The sequence below is a fragment of the Pan troglodytes genome, chromosome 8 (genome assembly GCF_028858775.2).
Source record: "Pan troglodytes isolate AG18354 chromosome 8, NHGRI_mPanTro3-v2.0_pri, whole genome shotgun sequence".
Taxonomy (NCBI): domain Eukaryota; kingdom Metazoa; phylum Chordata; class Mammalia; order Primates; family Hominidae; genus Pan; species Pan troglodytes.
In genome coordinates, this window is record NC_072406.2 from 145752301 (window position 1) to 145777830 (window position 25530).

Consider the following 25530-nt stretch of genomic DNA (forward strand, 5'->3'; position numbering starts at 1 on the left):
AGTTCACGGATCTGAGGCTGCAGGACGACAGGCAGCCATGCACAGGGCGGCTGGAAGTTTTCTACAATGGGACTTGGGGTGGTGTCTGCCGGACCCTGAGTGCGGCCTCCCTGGGGGTCCTGTGTGGGCAGCTGGGCTGTGGGTCCCACGGGCAGCTGCAGGCCGGGGCAGGAAGCCGGTCTGCCCCTGAGTTTCTCTGGGTGGGCTCCATCCAGTGCAGGGACAGGCATGACCGGTCCCTGTGGCAGTGCCCGTCAGCCCCCTGGGACCAGCATTCATGCTCCAGCAGAGAGGAAGCGTGGGTCGTGTGCACAGGTGAGTGGGTGGGCCTGTGCGTGGGGAGAGTGGTGGTGGAGAGGGGTCTCTGAGGGGCCCCACACTGTGTCTGCATGGGCCCTTTCCTGGGAGATGAAATGTCAGTTTTCCTTTTCCTTATTCTGGATGAGTCTGTCCTGTGCTGGTCCGGTCAAAGCGGGAGGTCCCTGCTCTGAGGCTCTGGGCTGGGTGGGGAACATCTGGAGTCTTCCCAGACCCCGTGATCTCCCCCAGTGAGCGAAGCAGGACCCCTGCACTTCCCGGTATCGTCTGACGACATCCCACAAGGAGACGTCCCCCTTGGAGAAGTCTCGGGCACGGTTTGTGGAATCTGTAACCCCATGTGGAGATCCCTTGCTTAAACAGAGTTCTCTCTTTAGGCAGCAGAAATTGGTGTGTTGGGGAGACAGAGGGAAAAAGGAAATGAAAAATATTTTACAAAATTCAAGCTGCCGAGCTTGCAAATTCAGAAACGGGTCCCAATTTCCTATGCAGAAAAGGCAGGAGAAGTTCCTGAGGACCCCGGGGAGCCCCTCAACTGCTCCTCCTCGCTCGGCTGCCCAGGTACCCCTCTGTCCTTGTCGCTGTCCTCTTTCCCATCCCGGTCCAGCCCCCGCAGTGACCGCAGCCCCTTTTGCAGAGGAGGGCGCACTGCGCGTGCGCGGGGGCGAGGACCGCTGCTCCGGGCGCGTGGAGCTCTGGCACGCGGGCTCCTGGGGCACCGTGTGCGACGATGGCTGGGACCTGGCGGACGCGGAGGTCGTGTGCCGCCAGCTGGGCTGCGGTCGGGCCGTCGCCGCCCTGGGGGCCGCCGCCTTTGGCCCTGGCTCCGGGCCCGTGTGGCTGGACGAGGTGGGGTGCCGGGGCAGCGAGGCGTCCCTGTGGGGCTGCCCTGCGGAGCGGTGGGGACGCGGAGACTGCGCGCACAAGGAGGACGCGGGCGTGCGCTGCTGGGGTGAGTGGGGGGCGGTGGGAAATCGGTCATGAGGTCAGCAGAGGGCGCTGGGATGGAGTCAGTCTTGAGTGTCACTTCGGTGGGCAGGAGAGCTCGCCCAGGTGTTAGTGGGTTGGTTTCCACCCTGGGATTTTTCTGGGATAAGCTGATTTGCTGTGGAGGCCTGTTTGGGACATGCACTCCCTGAGGTTTCCCCCTAATCTTTTTTGGGAATTCTCTTTTGTTTATTCCAATCCTTGTTCATTTCGGGTATGTGTCACCTGGGTGTTGGCAGGTTCAGTTGTTCCCTGCACCTCATTCTCTTTGCAGAAAACAAACAGTTAACCACAGTGATGACCTTAGCAAAAACAGCAGCAGTGGTAACTTTCCCTGAGCCACTCCCATTCTCTGTGCTCTGGTCACCTCTTGTGACTTGCCCTGGCATCTGCCTGGGGGCCATGTTTTACCAAGGAAGGGGGCTGTCCCTTGAAAGCAGACACCCCCAGTGGACACTAGCCATTTTGGGGTGCTCTGCACAGCTGAAACCAGCAGATGCCCCCCCAGCACTTCCGACTCGCAGGTCCTCCATGAGGGAGAGGGTGTGGCTGGGCCCTTGGAGCCACCCTGTCCTGCTGAGGGTGTGCAGGTCCCCCCCGCCACCCAGCTGGCTCAAGACCTCTCCTTTCTCAGAGCCTGGCCCAGGCCCCCCACTGCCTGCAGCTCCCTTCCGGACATTCTGGGTGGTCAGTGTCGTCCTGGGAGCCCTTCTTGGTCTTCTCCTTCTGGGCCTCATGGCCTTTCTGATTCTGCCTCGAGTCACGCAAGCCATGCAGAGGGGTAAGTGTGAGCCCACCCTGATCCCATCAGCTGGTGTGCAGGAGCAAGAGCAGCTCACAGCTCCAACCTGGTGTTGGGGTCTGGGCAGGTGGGGTGCTCCACAGCAGTCAGGCCTATGCAGACCTACCCCCAAAGTCCAAGGAACTGAGAAGCTGAAGAAAGAGGCAGACAAATCCAGTTCCTTAGAAAGAAACACTTAAAAGGGACTTATGAAGACAAGCCATGTCCATGCCTTGGATGGCCTCTAGCTGAGATGGCGGATGCCCATATTATCATCCCTCACAACTAGAATTTATATACCCCAGGGGAAGGGGACATGTAGGACAATTGCTTAAGGGCAGGATTTACAGTGAATGCCTGCTCTTATGCAAGGAACAGTAGATAAAATAGAAATCTTAGAGGCCTTCCTGGAACTGGAGTTGGTCAGAAGTCAACACGGTGGATCAGCATTCAGGGCAGAGTTGCTTCAGCCTGCAGGCTAGTCTCACTTAGGGCTCATTTTATTGGCCAGAGAGAGTGGCAGACATCTGCATCAGCCTCCAGCCCTCAAGACTGAGCTCAACCCTAGAAGGTTCCCCCAGGCAGCACATTGGGGCCCACTGGGAAGCATCATGTGGTTTGCTGGCAAGGGACGGTGGCCAGGGATGGGAGGGCACTGGGAGTCTGGCTATGTTGCCGTGGTCCCTCCATCCCAGCCCACAGCATCCTGCCTCTTTGCTGCCTGGCTGGGGTTCCTGCCTGGAGTTGCTGCCCTCCCTTGCCTGTGGCCACGTCCACACTGAGGGCCTGTGTGTGACCATGCTCACCTTGCCTCAGGTCTGGGAAGATCCGAGGTATCTCCTGGAGAAGCCATCTATGATGTCATTGGGGAAATGCCGCTAGCAGGACTGTACGAGGAAATCACGGAGGCCGAGGCTGTGCTCCAAGATGAGGAGGACGGAAGTGTGGTGAAGGTGGACACAGAAGCCGCAGGTGGGTTTGTGCTCCAGCTCAGGGGTGAGCTCTGGGGTGGGCTACGGATGCTGACCACAAGATGCAGTGGAAAGGGACTCTGACCACAGGAGCCTGGCTTCAGAAGGCTGCTGACCACAGGGCTCATGGATGCAAAGGGACTCGTGGGCAGGGGAGAGCAGGGCCACACCCATGAGGGCAGAGTCAGTGGCTGGAGTCCCCATCGGAGAGGCCTGCCCTGTGGTGGGAGAAGAGGGCTGGTAGGGTGTGCTGGGAGCCGCGGGTCTGGCAGGGGCATATGCTGCAGCTCACTCAGCCTCAGTTTCCTCACCTGTGGGAGCTGTGCTGCTGTCACAGGCTGCTTGGGGTGCTTCAATGTCAGGATGCCTTGAACATTGCCAGGTGCTTTCTGGTTGACATGTTTATGCGTTCCTGTCTTACGGGCTTTGCCAAATGTGCTCTGGGGACAACTTGCACGTGTGCTGATTTGGTCACGCGGTGTCTCTTGCGCCAGTTTCAGGGGAGGTGTCTAACCTCCTGGAGGGACAGTCTATACGTGCGGAGGGAGGACACAGCAGACCTGTTTCTCAGGGATATGACGAGGCTGCGTTTCCTCTGGAGGAGATGACGTTGTAAAGCACCCTGAGGATGAGATACACCAGCTGGCTGTCGAAATCACAGCTCTTCATTTTCTTGTAAAATTGTAGTGGATTTCGTGAGAACACCTTGGATGCCTTTCTCTTGCAATGTCCTCCACGTCCATATAAAATCCAGTCCTTCCAGGCCCTGCCTGGCTCTAACCCTCATCCCCTTCGAGGGCCATCTGCTGTGGACAGTCGTGCTGTGTAACCTTCAGATTTCCCACACATTACAGCAAATGCAAATACACATAGAAATCAGTGGTTCCATTTGTGGTTTAGAGACACATGGTGCCATCTTCATCTTCTGCTCCACAGCTCGCTTCTGGCACCCAGCAGTGGGTTGCAGAGCTCCCCATGCCAGAACCTTCCTCTTTTTTCTTAAAAACTCTTCTTAATTGAATCCAAAGTATCTTTTAAATGTTCTACTTGTGTAATCATGTCATCTGTGAATATTCAGATTTATCTTCTCCTTCCAGTCCGTGTACATTTAATCTCTTTTTCTGTGCCTTATTTCGGGGGCTGGGACCCTTCAGTCCAGTGTTGAAGAGAGGCAGCCAGTGGAGGTCTTGTCTCATTCATGGACTCAGAGCAAATGTGTTCCACATTTAATTTCACTATGAAATATAATATTTGATGTTCGGTTTTGTAGATGCTATTTATCAGATCAAGGAAAGCCCAGTCTATACCTAATTTGTTAAGGGTTTTGCTTTTTATCATAAGTGTTGACTTTTTCAAATTCTTTTTTGTATCTATTAAGATGATAGATGATTGATATTCATATGTGAAATTAACCATGGGTTAAACAAACTTACCTTTATCATGATATATTATTCTTTTTGTATTTCACAGGAATTAGTTTGGTAATATGTTGGGTCAATGTTTAAAAAAGAAAATGATGTGTAATTTTTTTCTTTTGTTGTAGTATTTCTGTTTAATTTTTGGTATGAGGATTATTCAGGTCTCATAAGAGTTAGGAGTATATTCTCTTTTAAAAAATATTTGCTAATTTACACTCCCACCAACAGTGTCAAAGTGTTCTTATTTCTCCACATCCTGTCCAGCATCTGTTGTTTCCTGACTTTTTAATAATCGCCATTCTAACTGGCATGAGATGATATCTCATTGTGGTTTTGATTTGCATTTCGCTAATGACCAGTGATGATGAACTTTTTTTCATATGTTTGTTGGCTGCATAAATGTCTTCTTTTGAAAAGTGTCTGTTCATATCCTTCACCCACTTTTTGATGGGGTTGTTTGCTTTTACCTTGTAAATTTGTTTAAGTTCCTTGTAGATTCCGGACATTAGCCCTTTGTCAGATGGATAGATTGCAAAAATTTTCTCCCATCCTGTAGGTTGCCTGTTCACTCTGATGACCTATCAGTGATAGACTGGATAAAGAAAATGTGGCACATATACACCATGGAATATTATGCAGCCAGAAAAAAGGATGAGTTCATGTCCTTTGCAGGGACATGGATGAAGCTGGAAAACATCATTCTCAGCAAACTAACACTGGAACAGAAAACCAAACACTGCATGTTCTCACTCATAAGTGGGAGTTGAACAATAAGAACACATGGACACGGGGAGGGGAACATCACACACTGGGGCTTGTCAGGGGGTGGGGAGCTAGGGAAGGGATAGCATGAGGAGAAACACCTAAGGTAGATGACGGGTTGATGGGTGCAGCAAACCACCATGACACGTGTATACCTATGTAACAAACCTGCACATTCTGCACAGGTACCCCAGAACTTAAAGAATAATTTAAAAAAATTTGCAAGAGTTTATGTAGCATTGGTTTTATTTCTTCTTAAATGTTTGGAAGAACTCACTAGTAAAGCTCTCTATCTAGGCTTGGAGTTTCCTCTTTAGTGAGGTTTTTTTTTTTCCAGATTTAATTTTTTAAAATAAATGGTTGAAGTATTCAGATTCTCTATTTCCTATTAGATCTGCTTTGTTCAGTCCTTTTTAAAAATGAATTGGTACATTTAATCTAAATTTTCAAGTTTGTCCATATAAATTTGTTACTAGTATCTTTCTACTAGCCTTAATGTCTACAAAATCTGTAGTCATGTGCATTTTTCAATGCTGATAGTGGCAATTTGTGTCTTGTCTCCTTTTTTTTTTTTTTTTTTTTTTTCCGAGACCAAGGTCTTACTGTGTTGCCCACACCAGACTCAAACTCCTGGGCTCTAGTGATCCTCCCTTACAGCCCCCCGCACAGCTGGGACTCTGGGCACTCTGCTGTTCTTGACCAGTGCTGCTGGCGGCTTCATCTCATTAGTCTTTCCAAGGCACGTGGAGCTTGTGCCTTTGGTTTTCTTGATTTTTCTTGGTGAACATCTGCCTTCTAATTCATTTATTTCTGTTCTCATCTTTGTGATTTCCTTCTGCTTATTCTAGCTTTTTTATATGGACATTCAGATTGTTGATATTCAGCATTTTTTCTTTTTTAATGCGTATATTTTAGGTTATAATGGCTTTGGCTGCATTCCAAGAGTTTTGATATGTTGTGATTTTGTTTTAATAGGTTTATGGGGGTATAATTAGCATATAATAAACTTCACATATTTAAAGAATACATTGCAATAAGTTTTGACATGCACATACACCCCTGAAAGGATCGCAGCGTCTATGAGAATGGACGCATCCATCGCCCCCAACGTTTTTCATGTATGTTTGAACGTCTTTCCTGTCCCTTCCTGTGTCCTGCCCCTCAGGTGATAAAGTTCAGCTTTCTGACACTGTAGACTAGTTTGCACTATTTGAATTTTATGTAAATGGATTATATAGCATGTACTCTTTTTTCGGGGATGAGAGTCTGGCTTTTTTCGCTCAGCACAATTACTTGCGATTCATCCATGTGGTGAGAAACCATAGTTCATTTCTTCCTCTTGGCAAATAGCGCTCCATTGTGCTGTTTACCTGTTCACTTGACGGACATTTGCATTGCTTAAAGCTTTCAGCTATTGCAAAAAAAGCTGCTACAAATATTCATGTACCAGTCATCATATGGACTCGTGCTTTCATTTCTCTTGGCTACCTAGGAATGGAACGACTGTAAGGTACGTGCAAGTTTAACATTCTACCAACCTTTCTGGAGTGGCTGCATCATGTTACATCCCCCCAGTAATCTCTGAGTGTTCTGCTTCCTCCACAAGGTTCCAACACTCGGTTGGTAACGTTTGACATTCTAACAGGTATACGGTGCTGTGTCCTTGTGGTTTTAATTTGCATTTACCTAAGGACTAATGATATTGAACACCTTTTCATGTGTTTATTTGCCATCTGTATATGTACTCTGTTGAAGTGTCTGTTCAACATTTTTGCTCATGCTTTATTGGGTTGTTTGAGTTTTGAGCATTCTCATGAGCTCCCCTGGGGTGGTCCTTTCCAACTGTGGCCCTGGTACCGAGGGGTCCTCCCCACAGCAGGAACACAGGAAGAAAGTGTTCAATCAAGTCCTGCAGGATGGCCTCAGCCAGGTCCAGATGTGGGCTTGGGGGCCAGGCCACACTAAGCACCTTCCTCCCTCTGGGCTGTCTCCCCACAAGACTCACAGAGCCGAGCCAGGTGTCCCATTGGGCACACAGGGGACCCCACCCTGACAGCGGCCCCAATTGTACTTTGGGCCGTTGCTGATCTTTGCTCTTGGTGGGCTGGTGGCTCAGATGTTGCCCAAGAGGCTGTGGGGCAGGAGCAAAGTTTGGGAGACTGGGAGGCTCTGGCTCTTAGGAAGTATCAAAGGACACCCAGGCCTGTGGGAAGAGGTGTCCTGGAGAGGAAAATGGCAGAGGGAGGTGTGTCTGCCCCAGCCGTGTGGGGCTGGAGAGTTGGGGAGAGAATGCATTTGCTATGATAATTCAGTGTTAAGAGTCCATGTGCCAGCAGAGCAGCCCCCAGCCTTGGTGCTACTGACCTTGGGGCTGGGTTGTTCTCTGCGTGGGGCCATCCTGTGCATCACAGGTGCTAAGCAGCATCCCTGGCCTCCACCCACCAGGTACCAGTGGCAGCCCCCTTCCAGTTGTGACAATAAAAAAATGTCTCCAGACGTCACCAAATGTTTCCTGGGGGCAAAATCAGCACAGTTGGAACTTCTGGGTTAGCAGCAGATTGGATAGGATGATGGTGAGTGACTGCCTAAACCATCACCAGCCTGTGTGAGCTGACAAAGGAGGGCTCCTTACTTATGAGTTTATTTGTGTAAAGTCTTAAAAATTAAAGATATTAGCTTAGTAATTATACACGTAATGAATTAACTTTACTGAAAAGAATAGTATGTAGAAAAAATGAGAATTTTAGCAAAATTATTAGATGGCGATGAATGTGGCATCTCCCTCCTGAGATCTGGTCAGTTGAAAGTGTGGCGTCTCCCTCCTGAGATCTGGTCAGTGGAAAGTGTGGCATCTCCCTCCTGAGATCTGGTCAGTTGAGTGTGGCATCTCCCTCCTGAGATCTGGTCAGTTGAGTGTGGCATCTCCCTCCTGAGATCTGGTCGTTGAGTGTGGCGTCTCCCTCCTGAGATCTGGTCGTTGAGTGTGGCGTCTCCCTCCTGAGATCTGGTCAGTTGAAAGTGTGGCGTCTCCCTCCTGAGATATGGTCAGTGGAAAGTGTGGCGTCTCCCTCCTGAGATCTGGTCACTTGAATGTGGCGTCTCCCTCCTGAGATCTGGTCGTTGAGTGTGGCGTCTCCCTCCTGAGATCTGGTCGTTGAGTGTGGTGTCTCCCTCCTGAGATCTGGTCGTTGAGTGTGGCATCTCCCTCCTGAGATCTGGTCAGTTGAAAGTGTGGCGTCTCCCTCCTGAGATCTGGTCGTTGAGTGTGGTGTCTCCCTCCTGAGATCTGGTCGTTGAGTGTGGCGTCTCCCTCCTGAGATCTGGTCAGTGGAAAGTGTGGCGTCTCCCTCCTGAGATCTGGTCACTTGAGTGTGGCGTCTCCCTCCTGGGATGTAAGTTGTTGAGTGTGGCGTCTCCGTCCTGAGATGTGTTCAGTTGAGTGTGGCATCTCCCTCCTGAGATCTGGTCACTTGAGTGTGGCATCTCCCTCCTGAGATCTGGTCACTTGAGTGTGGTGTCTCCCTCCTGAGATCTGGTCGTTGAGTGTGGCGTCTCCCTCCTGAGATCTGGTCACTTGAATGTGGCGTCTCCCTCCTGAGATCTGGTCACTTGAGTGTGGCGTCTCCCTCCTGGGATGTAAGTTGTTGAGTGTGGCGTCTCCGTCCTGAGATGTGTTCAGTTGAGTGTGGCATCTCCCTCCTGAGATCTGGTCACTTGAGTGTGGCATCTCCCTCCTGAGATCTGGTCACTTGAGTGTGGCATCTCCCTCCTGAGATCTGGTCACTTGAGTGTGGTGTCTCCCTCCTGAGATCTGGTCGTTGAGTGTGGCGTCTCCCTCCTGAGATCTGGTCATTGAGTGTGGCGTCTCCCTCCTGAGATCTGGTCGTTGAGTGTGGCGTCTCCCTCCTGAGATCTGGTCGTTGAGTGTGGCGTCTCCCTCTTGAGATCTGGTCGTTGAGTGTGGCATCTCCCTCCTGAGATCTGGTCAGTGGAAAGTGTGGCGTCTCCCTCCCGAGATCTGGTCAGTGGAAAGTGTGGCGTCTCCCTCCTGAGATCTGGTCACTTGAATGTGGCGTCTCCCTCCTGAGATCTGGTCGTTGAGTGTGGCGTCTCCCTCCTGAGATCTGGTCGTTGAGTGTGGCGTCTCCCTCCTGAGATCTGGTCGTTGAGTATGGTGTCTCCCTCCTGAGATCTAGTCAGTGGAAAGTGTGGCGTCTCCCTCCTGGGATGTAAGTTGTTGAGTGTGGCGTCTCCGTCCTGAGATGTGTTCAGTTGAGTGTGGCATCTCCCTCCTGAGATTTGGTCATTGAGTGTGGTGTCTCCCCCTCTTTCTTGTTCCTTTTTTGCCATGTGAGGCACCTGCTCCCCCTTCACCTTCCACCATGACTGGAAACTTCCTGAGGCCTCCCCAGAAGCAGATACCACTCTCCTTCCTGTACAGCCTGCAGAACCATGAGCCAATTAAACCTTTTTTTCTTATAAATTACAGAGTCTCAGGTATTTTTTTATAGCAGTGTGAGAACAGATGAATACAGAGACCTCTCCCAAGGGAACATCCTGTGTCTAATTGTTGGTGGGTGTCTCACCGACCCCAGAGTTGAAGAAGTCCCTTTGCTTAGCTTGTTTCCCATAGGCTGAGCACAGGGTCCCCCAGGGAGTGCCTGGTTGACGGTGGTCAGGTGACTCAGACCTGCGGAGTCTTGCTGGGGATGGCGCTGCTGCCTGAGGATCCCAAAACGTTGGAAGATGAGGGACTCTCATTGGGCTTTGAGGATCCCCGTAGCCCTAGGACAATTCCAGGTATGTAGCAGGTGCTCCCACATCTTACCACTTAGCTTGGATTTTGAGGTTTAAATGCTACAAACATGGTTACTTATTGTGGGCCATGAAATAACCTTAAATCAGTGTTGCAGTGACCTTTGATACTGAATGTTTTTATAAATCAACATTATTTTTTAAGAAAAGTGGTGTGTTTGATTAGGAAAATCCGGCATAGCTGAAGGTTATATCACATTTGAATAAATTAGAGGAAGTGTTCAAATCTTGGGTTGCTGAAATGCTATTACATATACTGTCATGGAAAATAGATAATCATTGGCCAGAGATTAAAAACATGTGCCGATTGATTGAGTTGAAGGATGTTAGAAGGTTTGGAAAATTAAAGGGGCCAGTTGTCTTCCTGTGATGAAATTAAGAAGCACTTTAAATCAGCCATGGCCACGTCTCTGGTTCTTTTGCAATGACTGTTTTCTCCATGTCTTATTTTCTGCACTTGGTCACTAAGATAAATTGCTAGGTTTCTCCTGAGCACAGTTATCATCTCAGTTCTACCTATGGGCACTTTCTGTGACCACCTACACTGCTTTACCAATCAGTTGTGGGCCTTTGGCCCAAACAAGGAAGTGAGTCAACCCCCATGGGCTCACAGTGCCTCATCTACATGGCCAGGCCTGCTGGGTGCAGAGTGGGGGTCTGGGCTTCAGCCTGCCAGAAGACTCTTAGTCTCCTCAGACCCTTTGGATGCTCCATCCTTGAAGTCAGGACAGTGTCTCCCTGGACACTGCAGGCCACCTCAGCGTCTGGATGGGCACATAAGAATTGTGATGAAAATATTTACCTTCCCAAGTTCACATCAACAGCCAGACATGCTGACAGTGTGCATCCCGGTGTGGTGTGATGAGAATGTCACGTGCCTCTGTGTCTTTCCACCCCAAAACCCATAACTTTCATCATGAGTAAAAAAATAATCAGACGAATCCCAGTCAAGGGAATACCTGGCAGATACAAAATACCTGGCCAATATTCTCCAAAACTACCAAGTTCATCAAAAGCAAGGAAAGTCTGAGAAAATGTTGCAGTCAAGAGAAGCCTAAGGAAACTCCTAACTGTGATGTGGACAGAAGGACGTTAGGGGAACATGGAGGAACTGGGAATCAGCCATGGATTGCAGCTGATAGTATAGGATCGATACTGGCACATTAATGTAACACATGTTAATGGGAGATGTCAGTAACAGGGGAAACTGGATGGGGGCAAATTTAAAACTATTCTAAAAGATTAAGTCTATTTAAATAAAATTCCATCCTCCTGCAGGGAGGGTTGCACATGGCCCTTGTGTGCCCAGGGCAGAGGTGCTGGGGAGAAGCCACCAGCTCTGGCTTTGATCTCCCCAGGTCCATCACCCAGAAGCCCTGCAGGTGCCCTGGCCTGTCTCTGCTCGAGCCTGGGGGCGGTTCCCATGGGGACCCCTTTCTACCTCCGAGTGGGGTAATTGCTCCCTGAGAGCCGCTCCTGGGGACACATGGGCCTCTGTAGCAACCTCAGCATCCACCCCGAGGGGACAGACTTCACTCAAAGGTCAGCATCAAACACAGGAGACACTGACTGGGAAGAGACGGGCGTCAGCCTTGAGGCACCATCATGTCCATGGACATGTGGACTCCCATTTAGACAGGAGCTGGCCTAGCCACACTCCTCACTCAGTGAGTGGCTGCAACCCTCCATGCCTTCCTTCCACATGGATGACCCACCTAATTTTCCTTTCAATGTTTTTGAAAAGTCAGATCTGATTCTACCCTGCCCTGACCTACTTTAATGTGGAAAAAATGTTGCTGAAATTGCTTTGCTGTTGTGTTGAGGGTTTCCGTTTGAAACTGTAAGTGCCTGGGAACCTCTGTGGGCCTGCTCTGTGCCCTATCTGTGCCCTCGATCAGGTGAGCAAGAAGCCGGAGCCCTGTGGTTTGGCCTTTAAGGCAGATCAGGATCTGTAAGAGGGGCCTGGAAGCTTCCTGTTAATCTGGTGCAAGGCTCAGCCCTGCCCTTGGTTTCACAGGCAAATGGGGCTCCTGTGATGGAGGATGGATTTCGAGCCTCAGACTGGGTAGCCAGGAGGTCTTTGGGACTGCCTGGGCTGAGGGCTGCCTGGGCTGAGGGCTCCCTGGCTGGGGGCTGCCTGGGCTGGGGGGACTGCCTGGGCTGAGGGCTGCCTGGGCTGAGGGCTCCCTGGCTGAGGGCTGCCTGGGCTGGGGGGACTGCCTGGGCTGAGGGCTCCCTGGCTGGGGGCTGCCTGGGCTGGGGGGACTGCCTGGGCTGAGGGCTGCCTGGGCTGAGGGCTCCCTGGCTGGGGGCTGCCTGAGCTGGGGGGACTGCCTGAGCTGAGGGCTGCCTGGGCTGGGGGGACTGCCTGGGCTGAGGGCTCCCTGGCTGGGGGCTGCCTGGGCTGGGGGGACTGCCTGGGCTGAGGGCTGCCTGGGCTGAGGGCTCCCTGGCTGAGGGCTGCCTGGGCTGGGGGGACTGCCTGGGCTGAGGGCTGCCTGGGCTGAGGGCTCCCTGGCTGGGGGCTGCCTGGGCTGGGGGGACTGCCTGGGCTGGGGGACTGCCTGGGCTGAGGACTGCCTGGGCTGAGGACTGCCTGGGCTGGGGGATTGCCTGGGCTGGGGGATTGCCTGGGCTGGGGGACTGCCTGGGCTGAGGACTGCCTGAGCTGGAGGACTGCCTGGGCTGAGGACTGCCTGGGCTGGGGGACTGCCTGGGCTGAGGACTGCCTGAGCTGGAGGACTGCCTGGGCTGAGGACTGCCTGGGCTGGGGGCTGCCTGGGCTAAGGGGACTGCCTGGGCTGGGGGGACTGCCTGAGCTGGGGGGACTGCCTGAGCTGGGGGGACTGCCTGGGCTGGGGGACTGCCTGGGCTGGGGGGACTGCCTGGGCTGAGGGGACTGCCTGAGCTGGGGGTACTGCCTGAGCTGGGGGGCTGCCTGGGCTGAGGGGACTGCCTGGGCTGGGGGACTGCCTGGGCTGAGGACTGCCTGGGCTGAGGGGACTGCCTGGGCTGGGGGACTGCCTGGGCTGGGGGACTGCCTGAGCTGGGGGGACTGCCTGGGCTGGGGGACTGCCTGAGCTGGGGGGACTGCCTGGGCTGGGGGACTGCCTGAGCTGGGGGGACTGCCTGAGCTGGGGGGCTGCCTGGGCTGAGGGGACTGCCTGGGCTGGGGGACTGCCTGAGCTGGGGGGACTGCCTGAGCTGGGGGACTGCCTGGGCTGAGGGCTGCCTGGGCTGAGGGGACTGCCTGGGCTGGCGGCTGCCTAGGCTGGCGGCTGCCTGGCTGGGGGCTGCCTGGGCTGAGGGCTGCAGCTGAAGGCTGCCTGGGTTGAAGACTACCTGGGCTGGGTGCCTCCTGGGCTGGGAAGGAAGTGGGTTTGGCCTTGTTTCCTCTGATGTTGACTAAGCCGCCTCTCCTTGCCCTGGGCTGGGCCTGTCCTGCCCGAGGAGGCTAGGTGGTCAGAGATGGGTGGTGGGAGAGGTACGTGAGGTTGGTTGAGTGGAGGCACTGGATTAGGGGCTGCGCCGAGGCTGGGTCTGTGCCTTTCTTTGATGTATACAGTCTCGGACACAGCCTGACACCCCCTGAGGGAACAAACCTCCCACCCAGACCAGGAACAGGAATGGCCAGTCCATGCCCGCTTCTGCATGGAGTCTGCCCTCCTGAGGGAGCGGCCTGGGGTGGCTGAGGTAGGGCCGCAGTCATGGTTTCTACTAAGGAGCTGTGGCCAGGTCAACCTACAGCCGAAATCTGACAGCTGCGGTCACCTGGCCAAAAGAGCTGGAGTCTGGCCTGGTGGTAGTTGGAGCCACTCACTGCCCTGATGTCCCCACATGCCTCCCTTTGGAGAGTGCCCCTCACAGCCTCTGCAGGTGAAACCTGTGCTGTCCTGAGGCTAACTCTCCATAAAGCCCATGCCTGCTGGGTGGTTTTCCTTCTCTGCAACCCAGAGTCTTGTGCCCAGGTCACTGATGTGGTCTCCACCTGCCTCGGGGGCCAAACACACTGCACACCACGAGCTTCTGTGTGCTGGAATAATGGAGGAAATGTTTAAAATCAAAGCAATGAGAGGCTCTTGCTGCATTTTTGTTATTTACTGTGATGCCAGCCCCGCTGCAGGCTGGCAGGGAGCACTGTCCTCGGGGGTGAGCGACGCTGGGCTTGTTGACTCCCTCGCAGAGTGGAGGGTTAATGCTCTGATTCTCCCTGGGCGCAGGGACCCATGTTAACATCTTAATTATGTGCTTTCTGCAGGAAAGTTGCCAACAACAAACTTTCCCAGAGAGTCTCAGCAGGACAGCGAGCAAGCGGACAGGTCCCAGAGTCTCAGCAGGACAGGGAGCAAGGGGACAGGTCCCAGAGAGTCTCAGCAGGACAGCGAGCAAGGGGACAGGTCCCAGAGAGTCTCAGCAGGACAGCGAGCAAGGGGACAGGTCCCAGAGAGACTCAGCAGGACAGCGAGCAAGGGGACAGGTCTCAGAGAGACTCAGCAGGACAGCGAGCAAGGGGACAGGTCCCAGAGAGTCTCAGCAGGACAGCGAGCAAGCGGAAAGGTCCCAGAGAGTCTCAGCAGGACAGCGAGCAAGCGGACAGGTCCCAGAGTCTCAGCAGGACAGCGAGCAAGCGGACAGGTCCCAGGGAGTCTCAGCAGGACAGCGAGCAAGGGGACAGGTCCCAGAGAGACTCAGCAGGACAGCGAGCAAGTGGACAGGTCACCTGGCCACCCTGTTCCTGGGCTGGTGGCACTAGCTGTGCCCAGTGACCCCTGAGGGCCTCACACTCCTAATGGCAGCAAACAACCACACAGTGTAGAGGCGTTTGTCCTGCAGGGTTTCTCTGAAGACCTTCCACTCCAGGGCTGCTGCTTTGCTTTTTTCCTCCTTTACCTGATGGCACTTGTAGGAAACATCCTCATGGTCATGGCCATCAGCCTGAATCCAGGCCTCCACACGCCAATGTACTTCTTTCTCACCAACCTGGCCCTTTTAGACATCGTCTGCACATCCATGGACAACAGCAGAGTGGTGGCTGTGCTGTACACAGTGGTCAGCCCCACCCTGAACCCCTCACCTACTCCCTGCGGAACAAGGACTTATCAGTAGCACTGAGGAGTGTTTTCTTGCATCAGGTAAAAGGAAGGGAAGTTTCTAGTGTGAAATGTTCCAGGTGTTAACAAACTAATTTCAACATATGACTTTGAGAATCTCATGCAAGCAGCAAGGAACAAGAAAGTAATTAATGCCACATATTTATAAATAATGTGCTCCCGCACGGGGCTGCCATCATTCAACGTGGAACTCCCAACATCCCAAGGCTGTATGGGTAGGTGCAGTCAGGGCTACAAGGCAGCAGGGAGCTAAGGGAGGGCCAGCGGCTAGTTGAGCAGGAGCCCAAAAGGGCCACTTACCCTCCGACACCCCATGCACCTGCTTGACTCCCTTTCACTGGCAACTGGGTCCCAGGAGCAGTGTGGGAGCATTCACCTTGGGGGTGCCGCTGGCCGTGTCTTCTTTTAGTCAGGGGTTCTTGCCCGGGGATGGGTCGAGAGTCACATATGCCCACTGTGCACACTGCCTGGTCTATGTTGACGGGGTGGGGGCATTTCTTGATATCCTGCTTTGGAGAAAATCACCGAAACCCCGACTCTCCAACCCAACTCCTCTTGGTGTGAGGTCAAGGAAAACACGAGAAATGCTCTCCTCCCTGTGTGAGGTTTCGTGGTCCTGGCACCATAAAGGGTGAGAGATGGGGTTATCCAGCCTTTCTTTTTAATGACCTGCAGGAAATACATGTGGCTTTACTGATTTACTTCCTTTCAGAGAAGGGCATTCTCATTCTTTAATTTATGCACCAATCACCTACATTCTGTCATTAACTTATTATCTTTGTTTAATTGATTATCTATCCTTGTGTCCATCACCAATCCATCTATTTTATGCATTTCAAAGCCAGTTGCAAACATCAGTTCACTTCTTAAATACTTCTGCGTGCATATCATTAAACATTTGTTTATAGTTATTTTTCCTTTTAAGGTAATATTTTCTTTTTTTTTTTTCTTTTTTATTGATCATTCTTGGGTGTTTCTCGCAGAGGGGGATTTGGCAGGGTCACAGGACAATAGTGGAGGGAAGGTCAGCAGATAAACAAGTGAACAAAGTTCTCTGGTTTTCCTAGGCAGAGGACCCTGCGGCCTTCCGCAGTGTTTGTGTCCCTGGGTACTTGAGATTAAGGAGTGGTGATGACTCTTAACGAACATGCTGCCTTCAAGCATCTGTTTAACAAAGCACATCTTGCACCGCCCTTAATCCATTCAACCCTGAGTGGATACAGCACATGTTTCAGAGAGCACAGGGTTGGGGGTAAGGTCACAGATCAACAGGATCCCAAGGCAGAAGAATTTTTCTTAGTACAGAACAAAATGAAAAGTCTCCCATGTCTACCTCTTTCTACACAGACACAGCAACCATCTGATTTCTCAATCTTTTCCCCACCTTTCCCCCCTTTCTATTCCACAAAACCGCCATTGTCTTCATGGCCCGTTCTCAATGAGCTGTTGAGTACACCTCCCAGATGGGGTGGTGGCCGGGCAGAGGAGCTCCTCACTTCCCAGTAGGGGCGGCCGGGCAGAAGCGCCCCTCACCTCCCGGACGGGGCAGCTGGCCGGGCGGGGGGCTGACCCCCCCCACCTCCCTCCCGGACAGGGCGGCTGGCCGGGCGGGGGGCTGACCCCCCACCTCCCTCCCGGACAGGGCGGCTGGCCGGGCAGAGGGGCTCCTCACTTCCCAGTAGGGGCGGCCGGGCAGAGGCGCCCCTCACTTCCCCGACGGGGCGGCTGGCCCGGCGGGGGGCTGACCCCCCCACCTCCCTCCCGGAGGGGGCGGCTGGCCGGGCAGAGGGGCTCCTCACTTCCCGGTAGGGGCGGCCGGGCAGAGGAGCCCCTCACCTCCCGGACAGGGCGGCTGGCCGGGCGGGGGGCTGATCCCCCCACCTCCCTCCCGGACGGGGCGGCTGGCCGGGCGGGGGGCTGACCCCCCACCTCCCTCCCGGACGGGGCGGCTGGCCGGGCGGGGGGCTGACCCCCCCACCTCCCTCCCGGACGGGGCGGCTGGCCGGGCGGGGGGCTGACCCCCCCACCTCCCTCCCGGACGTGGCGGCTGGCCGGGCGGGGGGCTGACCCCCCCACCTCCCTCCCGGACGGGGCGGCTGGCCGGGCGGGGGGCTGACCCCCCCACCTCCCTCCCGGACGGGGCGGCTGGCCGGGCGGGGGGCTGACCCCCCCACCTCCCTCCCGGACGGGGCGGCTGGCCGGGCGGGGGGCTGACCCCCCACCTCCCTCCCGGACGGGGCGGCTGGCCGGGCGGGGGGCTGAACCCCCACCTCCCTCCCGGACGGGGCGGCTGGCCGGGCAGAGGGGCTCCTCACTTCCCAGAAGGGGCGGCCGGGCAGAGGCGCCCCTCACCTCCCGGATGGGGCAGCTGGCCAGGCGGGGGGCTGACCCCCCCACCTCCCTCCCAGACAGAGCGGCTGGCCAGGCAGAGGGGCTCCTCACTTCCCAGTAGGGGCGGCCGGGCAGAGGCGCCCCCCCCACCTCCTGGACAGGGCGGCTGGCCGGGCAGGGGGCTGATCCCCCCACCTCCCTCCCGGACAGGGCGGCTGGCCAGGCGGGGGGCTGATCCCCCCACCTCCCTCCCGGACGGGGCGGCTGGCCGGGCGGGGGGCTGACCCCCCCACCTCCCTCCCGGATGGGGCGGCTGGCCGGGAGGGGGGCTGACCCCCCCACCTCCCTCCCGGACGGGGCGGCTGGCCGGGCAGAGGGGCTCCTCACTTCCCAGTAGGGGCGGCCGGGCAGAGGCACCCCTCGCCTCCCGGACGGGGCGGCTGGCCAGGCGGGGGGCTGACCCCCCCACCTCCCTCCCGGACGAGGCGGCTGGCCGGGCAGAGGGGCTCCTCACTTCCCGGTAGGGGCGGCCGGGCAGAGGTGCCCCTCACCTCCCGGACGGGGCGGCTGGCCGGGCGGGGGGCTGACCCCCCCACCTCCCTCCCAGACGAGGAGGGAGGACGCTCCTCACTTCTCAGACTGGGTGGCTGCCGGGCGGAGGGGCTCCTCACTTCTCAGATGGGGCGGTTGCCAGGCAGAGGGTCTCCTCACTTCTCAGACAGGGCGGCCGGGCAGAGACACTCCTCACATCCCGGACGGGGCGGCAGGGCAGAGGTGCTCCCCACATCTCAGACGATGGGCGGCCGGGCAGAGACGCTCCTCACATCCCAGATGTGATGGCGGCCGGGAAGAGGCGCTCCTCACTTCCTAGATGGGATGGCGGCCGGGCAGAGACGCTCCTCACTTTCCAGACTGGGCAGCCAGGCAGAGGGGCTCCTCACATCCCAGACGATGGGCAGTCAGGCGGAGACGCTCCTCACTTCCCAGACGGGGTGGCTGCCAGGCAGAGGCTGCAATCTCGGCACTTAGGGAGGCCAAGGCAGGCGGCTGGGAGGTGGTTGTAGCGAGCCGAGATCACGCCACTGCACTCCAGCCTGGGCGCCATTGAGCACTGAGTTAACGAGACTCCGTCTGCAATCCCGGCACCTCGGGAGGCCGAGGCTGGCGGATCACTCGCGGTTAGGAGCTGGAGACCAGCCCAGCCGACACATCGAAACCCTGTCTCCACCAAAAAAATACGAAAACCAGTCAGGCGTGGCGGCGCACGCCTGCAATCGCAGGCACTCGGCAGGCTGAGGCAGGAGAATCGGGCAGGGAGGTTGCAGTGAGCTGAGATGGCAGCAGTACCGTCCAGCTTCGGCTCGGCATCAGAGGGAGACCGTGGAAAGAGGGGAGAGGGGAGAGGGGGGAGGGGGGAAGGGAGAGGGGAGAGGGGAGAGGGGAGAGGGAGCTCTATCTACCACACAGTCCTTGAGATGGAGTTTTGCTCTTGTCTTAAGGTAATATTTTCAAACAACAAAATGCATAAATAAGGGTGTACGTTTGCTGAGTAATGTAATTATCAAATCAGGTGCCCATGTGTGATGATCAAATCGGGTACCCGTGTGTGATGATCAGATCCTTCTGTCTAATTGTATGTTTGTACCCCTTAACAACCTCTCTTCATCCCCTTCCCCCACACCCTTCCCAGCCTCTGGTAACTATCATTTTACCCTCTACCTCCATGAGATCAACTTTTTAAGCTCCCACATGTGAGTGAGAACATGCAATATTTGTCTTTCTATGGCCGGCTTATTTCACTTGTCATAATGACCTCCAGTTCCATCCATGTTGCTGCACATGATAAGATTTCATTCTTTTTTATGGCTGAATAGTATTCCATTGTGTATATATACCACATTTTCCTTATCCCTTCATTCATTGATGGACACTTAGGTTGATTCCATATCTTGGGTATTGTGAATAGTGCTGCAATAAACATGGGGGTACAGGTATCCCTTTGATATACTGATTTCTTTTCCTTTGGATAAATACCCAGTGGGATTGCTGGTTCATATGGTAGTTCTATTTTTAGTTTTTGAGAAACCTCCATACTGTTTGCCGTGATGGCTGTACTAATTTACATATCCACTAACAGTGCACGAGAGTTCCCTTTTATCTGCGCTCTTGCCGCCATTTGTTATTTTTTCTTTTTGATAATAACCGTCCTAACTAGGATGAGATGACATCTCATTGTGGTTTTGGTTTGTGTCTCCCTGATGATTCTTGATGTTGAGCATTTTTTTCACATACCTGTTGTCTATTTGCATGTCTTCTTTTGAGAAATGTCTATTCAGATCATTTGCCCATTTTTAAATCTTTTTTTTTTCTGTTGAGATGTTGCAGCTTCTTTTATATTCTGGATATTAATCACTTCTTGGATGATTGGTTTGCAGATATTTTCTCCCATTCTATAGGTTGTCTCACCACTCTTTTGATTGTTTCCTTCACCATGTAAAAATCTTTTAGTTTGATATAACACTATTTGTTAATTTTTGCTTTTGTTGCTTGTGATTTCAAGGTCTTATTCATAAAATCTTTTCTTTCAGACCAATGTTCTGAAGCATTTACCCTATGTTTTCTTCTAGCAGTTTTATAGTTTTGGGTCTTACATTTAGATCTTTGATTCATTTTGAGTTGATTTTTGTATAGAGTAGAAAGGGGTCTAGTTTTATTCTTCTGCATGTGAATATCTAGTTTTCCCAGTACCATTTATTAAAGAAGCTGTCCTTTCCTCAGTGAATATTCTTGGCACCTTTGTCAAAAATCAGTTGGCTGTAGATATGTGGATTAATTTCTGGGTTCTCCATTCTGTTCCATTGGTCTATGTGTCTGTTTTTATGCCAGTACCATGCCATTGCTGTTTTGGTTACTGCAGCTTTGTAGTATATTTTGAGGTCTGCTAATGTGATGATAGCTCCAGCTTTGTTCCTTTTGCTCAGGATTGCTTTGGCTATTTGGGATATTTTGTGATTCCATACAAATTTTATGATTTTTTTTTCTAGTTCTGTAGGAATGTCATTGGTATTTCGGTAGAGATAGCACTGAATCTGTAGATTGCCTTGGGTAGTATTGTCATTCTCCTATCCATAAGCATGAGATATCTCTCTATTTGTATCCTCTTCAATTTTGTTATCAATATTTTGTAGTTTTCCCTGTAGAGATCTTTTACTTCCTTGGCTAAATTTGTTCCTAGGCACTGTTTTTTTGTATCTATTGTAAATGGGATTGCTTTCTTGATTTCTTTTTCAGCTAGTTCATTGTTCATGTGCCTTAATCCATTTGTGTTGCTATAAAGGAATACCTGAGGTTGGGTAATTTATGAAGAAGTTAGGTTTATTTGGCTCACAGTTCTGCAGGCTGTAACAGAAGCATGGCACTAGCATATGCTTCTGGTGAGGGCCTCAAAGCTTCCACTCATGGAAGAAGGCAAGAGGGAGCTGCCTCACATGGTGAGGTGAAGGGAGAGAGAAAGATGGAAGGAAGGTGCCAGGCTTTTAAAATATAATCAGTTCTTGCTCATTACCATGAAGATGGCACCAAGACATTCATTAGGGATCTTCTCCCATGCTCCAAATACCTGCCATTAGGCCCCACCTCCAACATTGGGGAACAAATTTCAACATGAGATTTGGAGGGGACAAATATCTAAACTGTATTGTCATGTATAGAAATGCTACTGATTTTTGTATATTAGAATCCTGTGACTTTACTAAATTTATCAGTACTAAGAGTTAGAACTTTCTTTTCCTCTAAGCACTGAAACAAGGATGCCCCCCCACTTTTCTTCATTCAATAAGCTGTTAACTGTGGGTTTGTCATATATATTTATTATGTTGAGTTACTTTGATTATATATTTAATTTATTAAGAGTTTTTATCATGAAGGAGATGTTGCATTTTATCAAAACATTTTTCTGCATCTATTGAGATGATCATGTTTTTTCCCTTCATTCTACTGATGTATGTATGATGTTTGTTGATTTGTGTAGGTTGAACTATCCTTGCATTCCTGGGATAAAGCCCACTTGAGCATGGTTATTGTTTTTTGATGTGTTGTTTAATTCAGTTTGCTAGTATTTTGTTGAGGATTTTTGCATCTATGTACACAAGAGATATTGGCCTGTAGTTTTCTTTTTGCTGTTGTTGTTGTGTCCTTGTCTGGTTTTGGTATCAAAGTTATTCTGGTCTTGAAGAATGAGTTAGGAAGAATTCCCTCTGCTTTAATTTTTTGGAATAGTTTAAGAGGAAGCAGTATTAATTATTCTTTAAAAATTCTATAGGATTCAGCAGTGAAGCCATCCAGTACTGGACTTTTCTTTGTTGAAGGACTTTTTATTACTGATTCAATCTTGTTACTTGTCTTGGTCTGTTCAGGTTTTCTATTTCTTCTTGGTTTAATCTTGGTAAGTTGTACATGTCCAGAAATTTATCAGTCTCTACAGTTGTTCATAGCAGTCTCTAATGATCCTTGATAGTTCTGTGATATCCATTGTGATTTCTTCTTTTTCGTTGCTGCTGTTATTTATTTGAGACTTCTCTTTTCTTAATGTTAGTCTAGGTAATGGTTTATCAACTTTTTCTTTTCAAAAACCCAACTTTTCATTTTTTGTTATTTTGTATTGTGTTTCTGTTTAATTTTATTTCTGCTCTGATCTTTACTATTTCTTTTCTTCTACTAATTTTGGGTTTGGTTTGTTCTTGCTTTCCTAGTTCCTTGAGGTGCATTATTAAGTCATTTATTTTCTTTCTAGTCTTTTTTTAATGTAGGCATTTATTGCTGTAAACTTGCCTCTTAATACTGCTTTTCCGTTGTGTTTCTATTTTCATTTGTTTCAAGAAGTATTAAAATTTCATTCTTAATTTCTTCCTTCACCCATTGTTTGTTCAGGATTATGCTGCTTAATTTCCATGTATTTTCATAGTTTTGAATGTTTTTCTTGTTATTGATTTCTAGTTTTATTCCATTGTGATCAGATAAGATATTTGATATAATTTTGATTTAAAACATTTGTTGAGACCTGTTTTGTATCCTAGTATATGACCAGTCCTGGAGAATTCTCCATGTAGTGATGAAAAGAATGTGTTTTATGTAGCTCTTGGGTGAACTGTTCTGTAAAGGTTTATTAGACCCATTTGTTCTATGGTGCAATTTAGAGCCAATGTTTCTTTGTTGATTTTCTGTCTAGATGATCTGTCCAGTGCAGAGAGTGGGGTGCTGAAGTCCCCAACTATTATTGTAGTGGGGTCTACCTCTCCCTTTAGATCCAATGATATTTGCTCTATATATCTGGGTGCTCTAGTGTTGGGTGCATATATATTTAAAATTGTTATGTTCTCTTGCTGAGCTGATCCCTTTATTATTATATAATGTCCTTCTTTGTCTCTTTTTACAGTTTTTAGCTTGAAATCTGTACTTTCTGATATAAATACAGGTACTCCTGCTTGTTTTTTTTTTGTTGTTTGTTTGTTTGTTTTTTGTTTTGACGGAGCCTCATTCTGTTGCCCAGGCTGGAGTGCAGAGGCACTCTCTCGGCTCACTGCAACCTCTGCCTCCCAGGTTCAACTGATTCTTCTGCCTCAGCCTCCTGAGTAGCTGGGATTACAGGTGTGTGCCACCATGCCCAGCTAATTTTTATTTTTGTATTTTCAGTAGAGATGGGGTTTCACCATATTGGCCAGGCTGGTCTGGAACTCCTAACCTCGTGATCTGCCTGCCTCGGCCTCCCAGAGTGCTGGATATATGGATGTGAGCCACCGTCTCTGGCACTTTTGGTTTTCATTTGCATGAAATATCTTTTTCCATTCCATTCTTCACTTTCAGTCTTTGTGTGTCTTTATAGGTAAGGCAGCGCATATAGTTGGGCCTTTTTTTTTTTTTTGTCCTTCAGCCAGTCTCTAGCTTTTAAATGGGCAATTTAATCTATTTACATTCAAAGTTATTACTGATAGGTGGCAACTTACTCCTGTTATTTTATTGATTGCTTTCTGGTTGCTTTGTATATTCTTTGGTCCTTGCTTCATCTGTTATTATTTATTTTTGCAGTTGGGTGGTTTTCTGTAGTGATAAGGCTTGATTCCTTTATCTTTCCCCTTTGTTATATCAGTTAGTTTTATAGTTTTGCTTGTTTTCATGATGGGTTATTGTCTTTTCACTTCCAAATGTAAGGCTCCCTTGAGCATTTCCTGTAAGACTGCTTTAGTGGTGATGAATTCCCTCAATTTTTCCTTCCCAAGAAAAATTGTTTCTCTTCCATTCTTGAAGGATAGATTTGCTGGATATAATATTCTTGGTTGACAGGTTTTTTAAAAATTTATTTCAGTACCTTGAATATATCATCTCATTCTCTTCTGACCTGTAAGGTTTCTGCTGAGAAATCTGCTGTTAATCAAACTGGGATTCCCTTATATCTGATTTGATGCTTTTCTCCTGCTACTTTAAAAATTCTTTATGTTTGACTTTTGACAGTTTGACTATAATGTGCCTTGGAGAGGACCTGTTTGGGTTGAATCTATTTGGGGTTCTTGGAGCTTCCTGGGCTTGGACATTCATCCCTCTCCCAAGATTTGGGATTTTTCTGCTGTTATTTCATTAAATGTGTTTTCCATTTCCCTTCTTTTCTCCTCCTGGAATGCCCAGAATATTTGTTTGCTTAATGGTGTCCCATAAATCCTGCAGGCTTTCTTTATTCCTTTAAATTATTTTTTGTCTGCCTGTATTATTTCAAAAGACCTACCTTCAAGTACAGAAGTTCTTTCTTCTCCTTTGTTTAATCTGTTGTTGAAGTGCTTGATTGTATATTTTAATTTCATTCATTGAATTCATCAGCTGAGGATTTCCATTTGGCTCTTTTTAATGATATCTACCATTTAGTTAAATTTCTTATTCAAATCATAAATTATTTTCTAATTTCATTGAATGTTGTATCTGTATTCTCTTGTAACTCACTGAGTTTCCTTAAGATTATTATTTTGAATTCTTTTTCTGGCATTTTATATATTTCCTTATGATTGAGATCTGTCATAGGAGAATTATTATTTTTCTTTGGAGGTGACATGTTTCCTTGCGTTTTCAAGGTTAATGTGTTGAGGTGTCTCTATGTTGATTTCTATACATCTGGTGGGAAAAAAAAATCACCTCTTTTGCTTGTATGGAGTAAGTTTTGAAGCGAAAGACTCATTCATGTGAATGGGCCCCAGGGCATCAGTTCAGTGGGGTGCATTGCCCTGGGCTCTAGATGGATGCAGTAATGTAGTCTCTGTGTAGTCTTTTCAGCTGTAATCTACATTAGTGGTGTTTCAAGTTTCTCAGTGGCCTAGTCTGAGAGAGTCTGTGGCACTGGTGGTGCAGCTTTCCCTCTCCTTTTTAAAGAGCTTGTGCACTTAGGTCAGGCTTACCAGGCTGTTTCTCAGGTTGGGATGTGTGTGCATATGCACAATGGGCTGGTCAACTTGAGGTCTGGCTCCCTGGGGTTGGGGCCACTGGGCTGTTACTCTGGCCAGGAGCATGAGCATAGATATTTGGCCAGCTTATGGGCATGCTCACCATGGGTGGCTGACAGGGCTGTTTCTCAGGCCTGGTATGCAGGCACAGGGCTGCTTGACTGGCCTGGGGGTGTGTCTGCTGCAGGCAGCCCATGGGACTATTTCTCAGACCCAGGACACAGCTGCATGACTGCTCAGCTGGCCTGAGTGTGTGTCTGCTGGGGGTGGGCCACCAGGCTGTTTCTTGGACCTGGGATGTAGGTGTGCATCTGCTCAGCTGGACTGGGGATTTGCCCACCAGGGTTGGCCAGCTGAGCTGCTTTTCAGTCCCAGGGCACACAACTGCTTGGTTGTTCTGGGGGTGTTTTGCAAATGGCAGCCCCTAGAGCAGTTTCTCAGCCACTGATTGTGGACATAGGGCCATTGGACAAGTCAGGGCCTTGTCTGCAGGGAATAGGGCACCTCAAAACTGTTACTCAGGCCCTGAATATAGGCACATAGCCACTCCACTGG

The 25530-nt window shown here is 50.6% G+C and overlaps 1 protein-coding gene and 1 long non-coding RNA gene across 2 annotated transcripts in view; one reads left to right on the forward strand and one right to left on the reverse strand.

The window, feature by feature from the left end:
* On the forward strand, positions 1–4891 carry LOC134807081 (scavenger receptor cysteine-rich domain-containing protein SCART1-like). Its single transcript, XM_063781211.1, has 6 exons — positions 1–315; positions 696–879; positions 956–1270; positions 1940–2086; positions 2903–3058; positions 3552–4891. Exons 1-6 carry the CDS (start codon positions 229–231, stop codon positions 3671–3673), a joined length of 1011 nt encoding a protein of 336 aa, XP_063637281.1. The 5' UTR covers positions 1–228; the 3' UTR covers positions 3674–4891.
* Positions 4892–5168: 277 nt separating this feature from the next.
* Positions 5169–25530, reverse strand: part of LOC134807095 (uncharacterized) — a 53213-nt gene continuing 32851 nt past the window's right edge. The window contains exons 3-4 of the long non-coding RNA XR_010146732.1: positions 8812–10816; positions 5169–8601 (exon numbers count right to left, since the gene is read on the reverse strand). This is a non-coding gene — a long non-coding RNA (uncharacterized LOC134807095). The remainder of the gene's footprint in view (positions 8602–8811; positions 10817–25530) is intronic.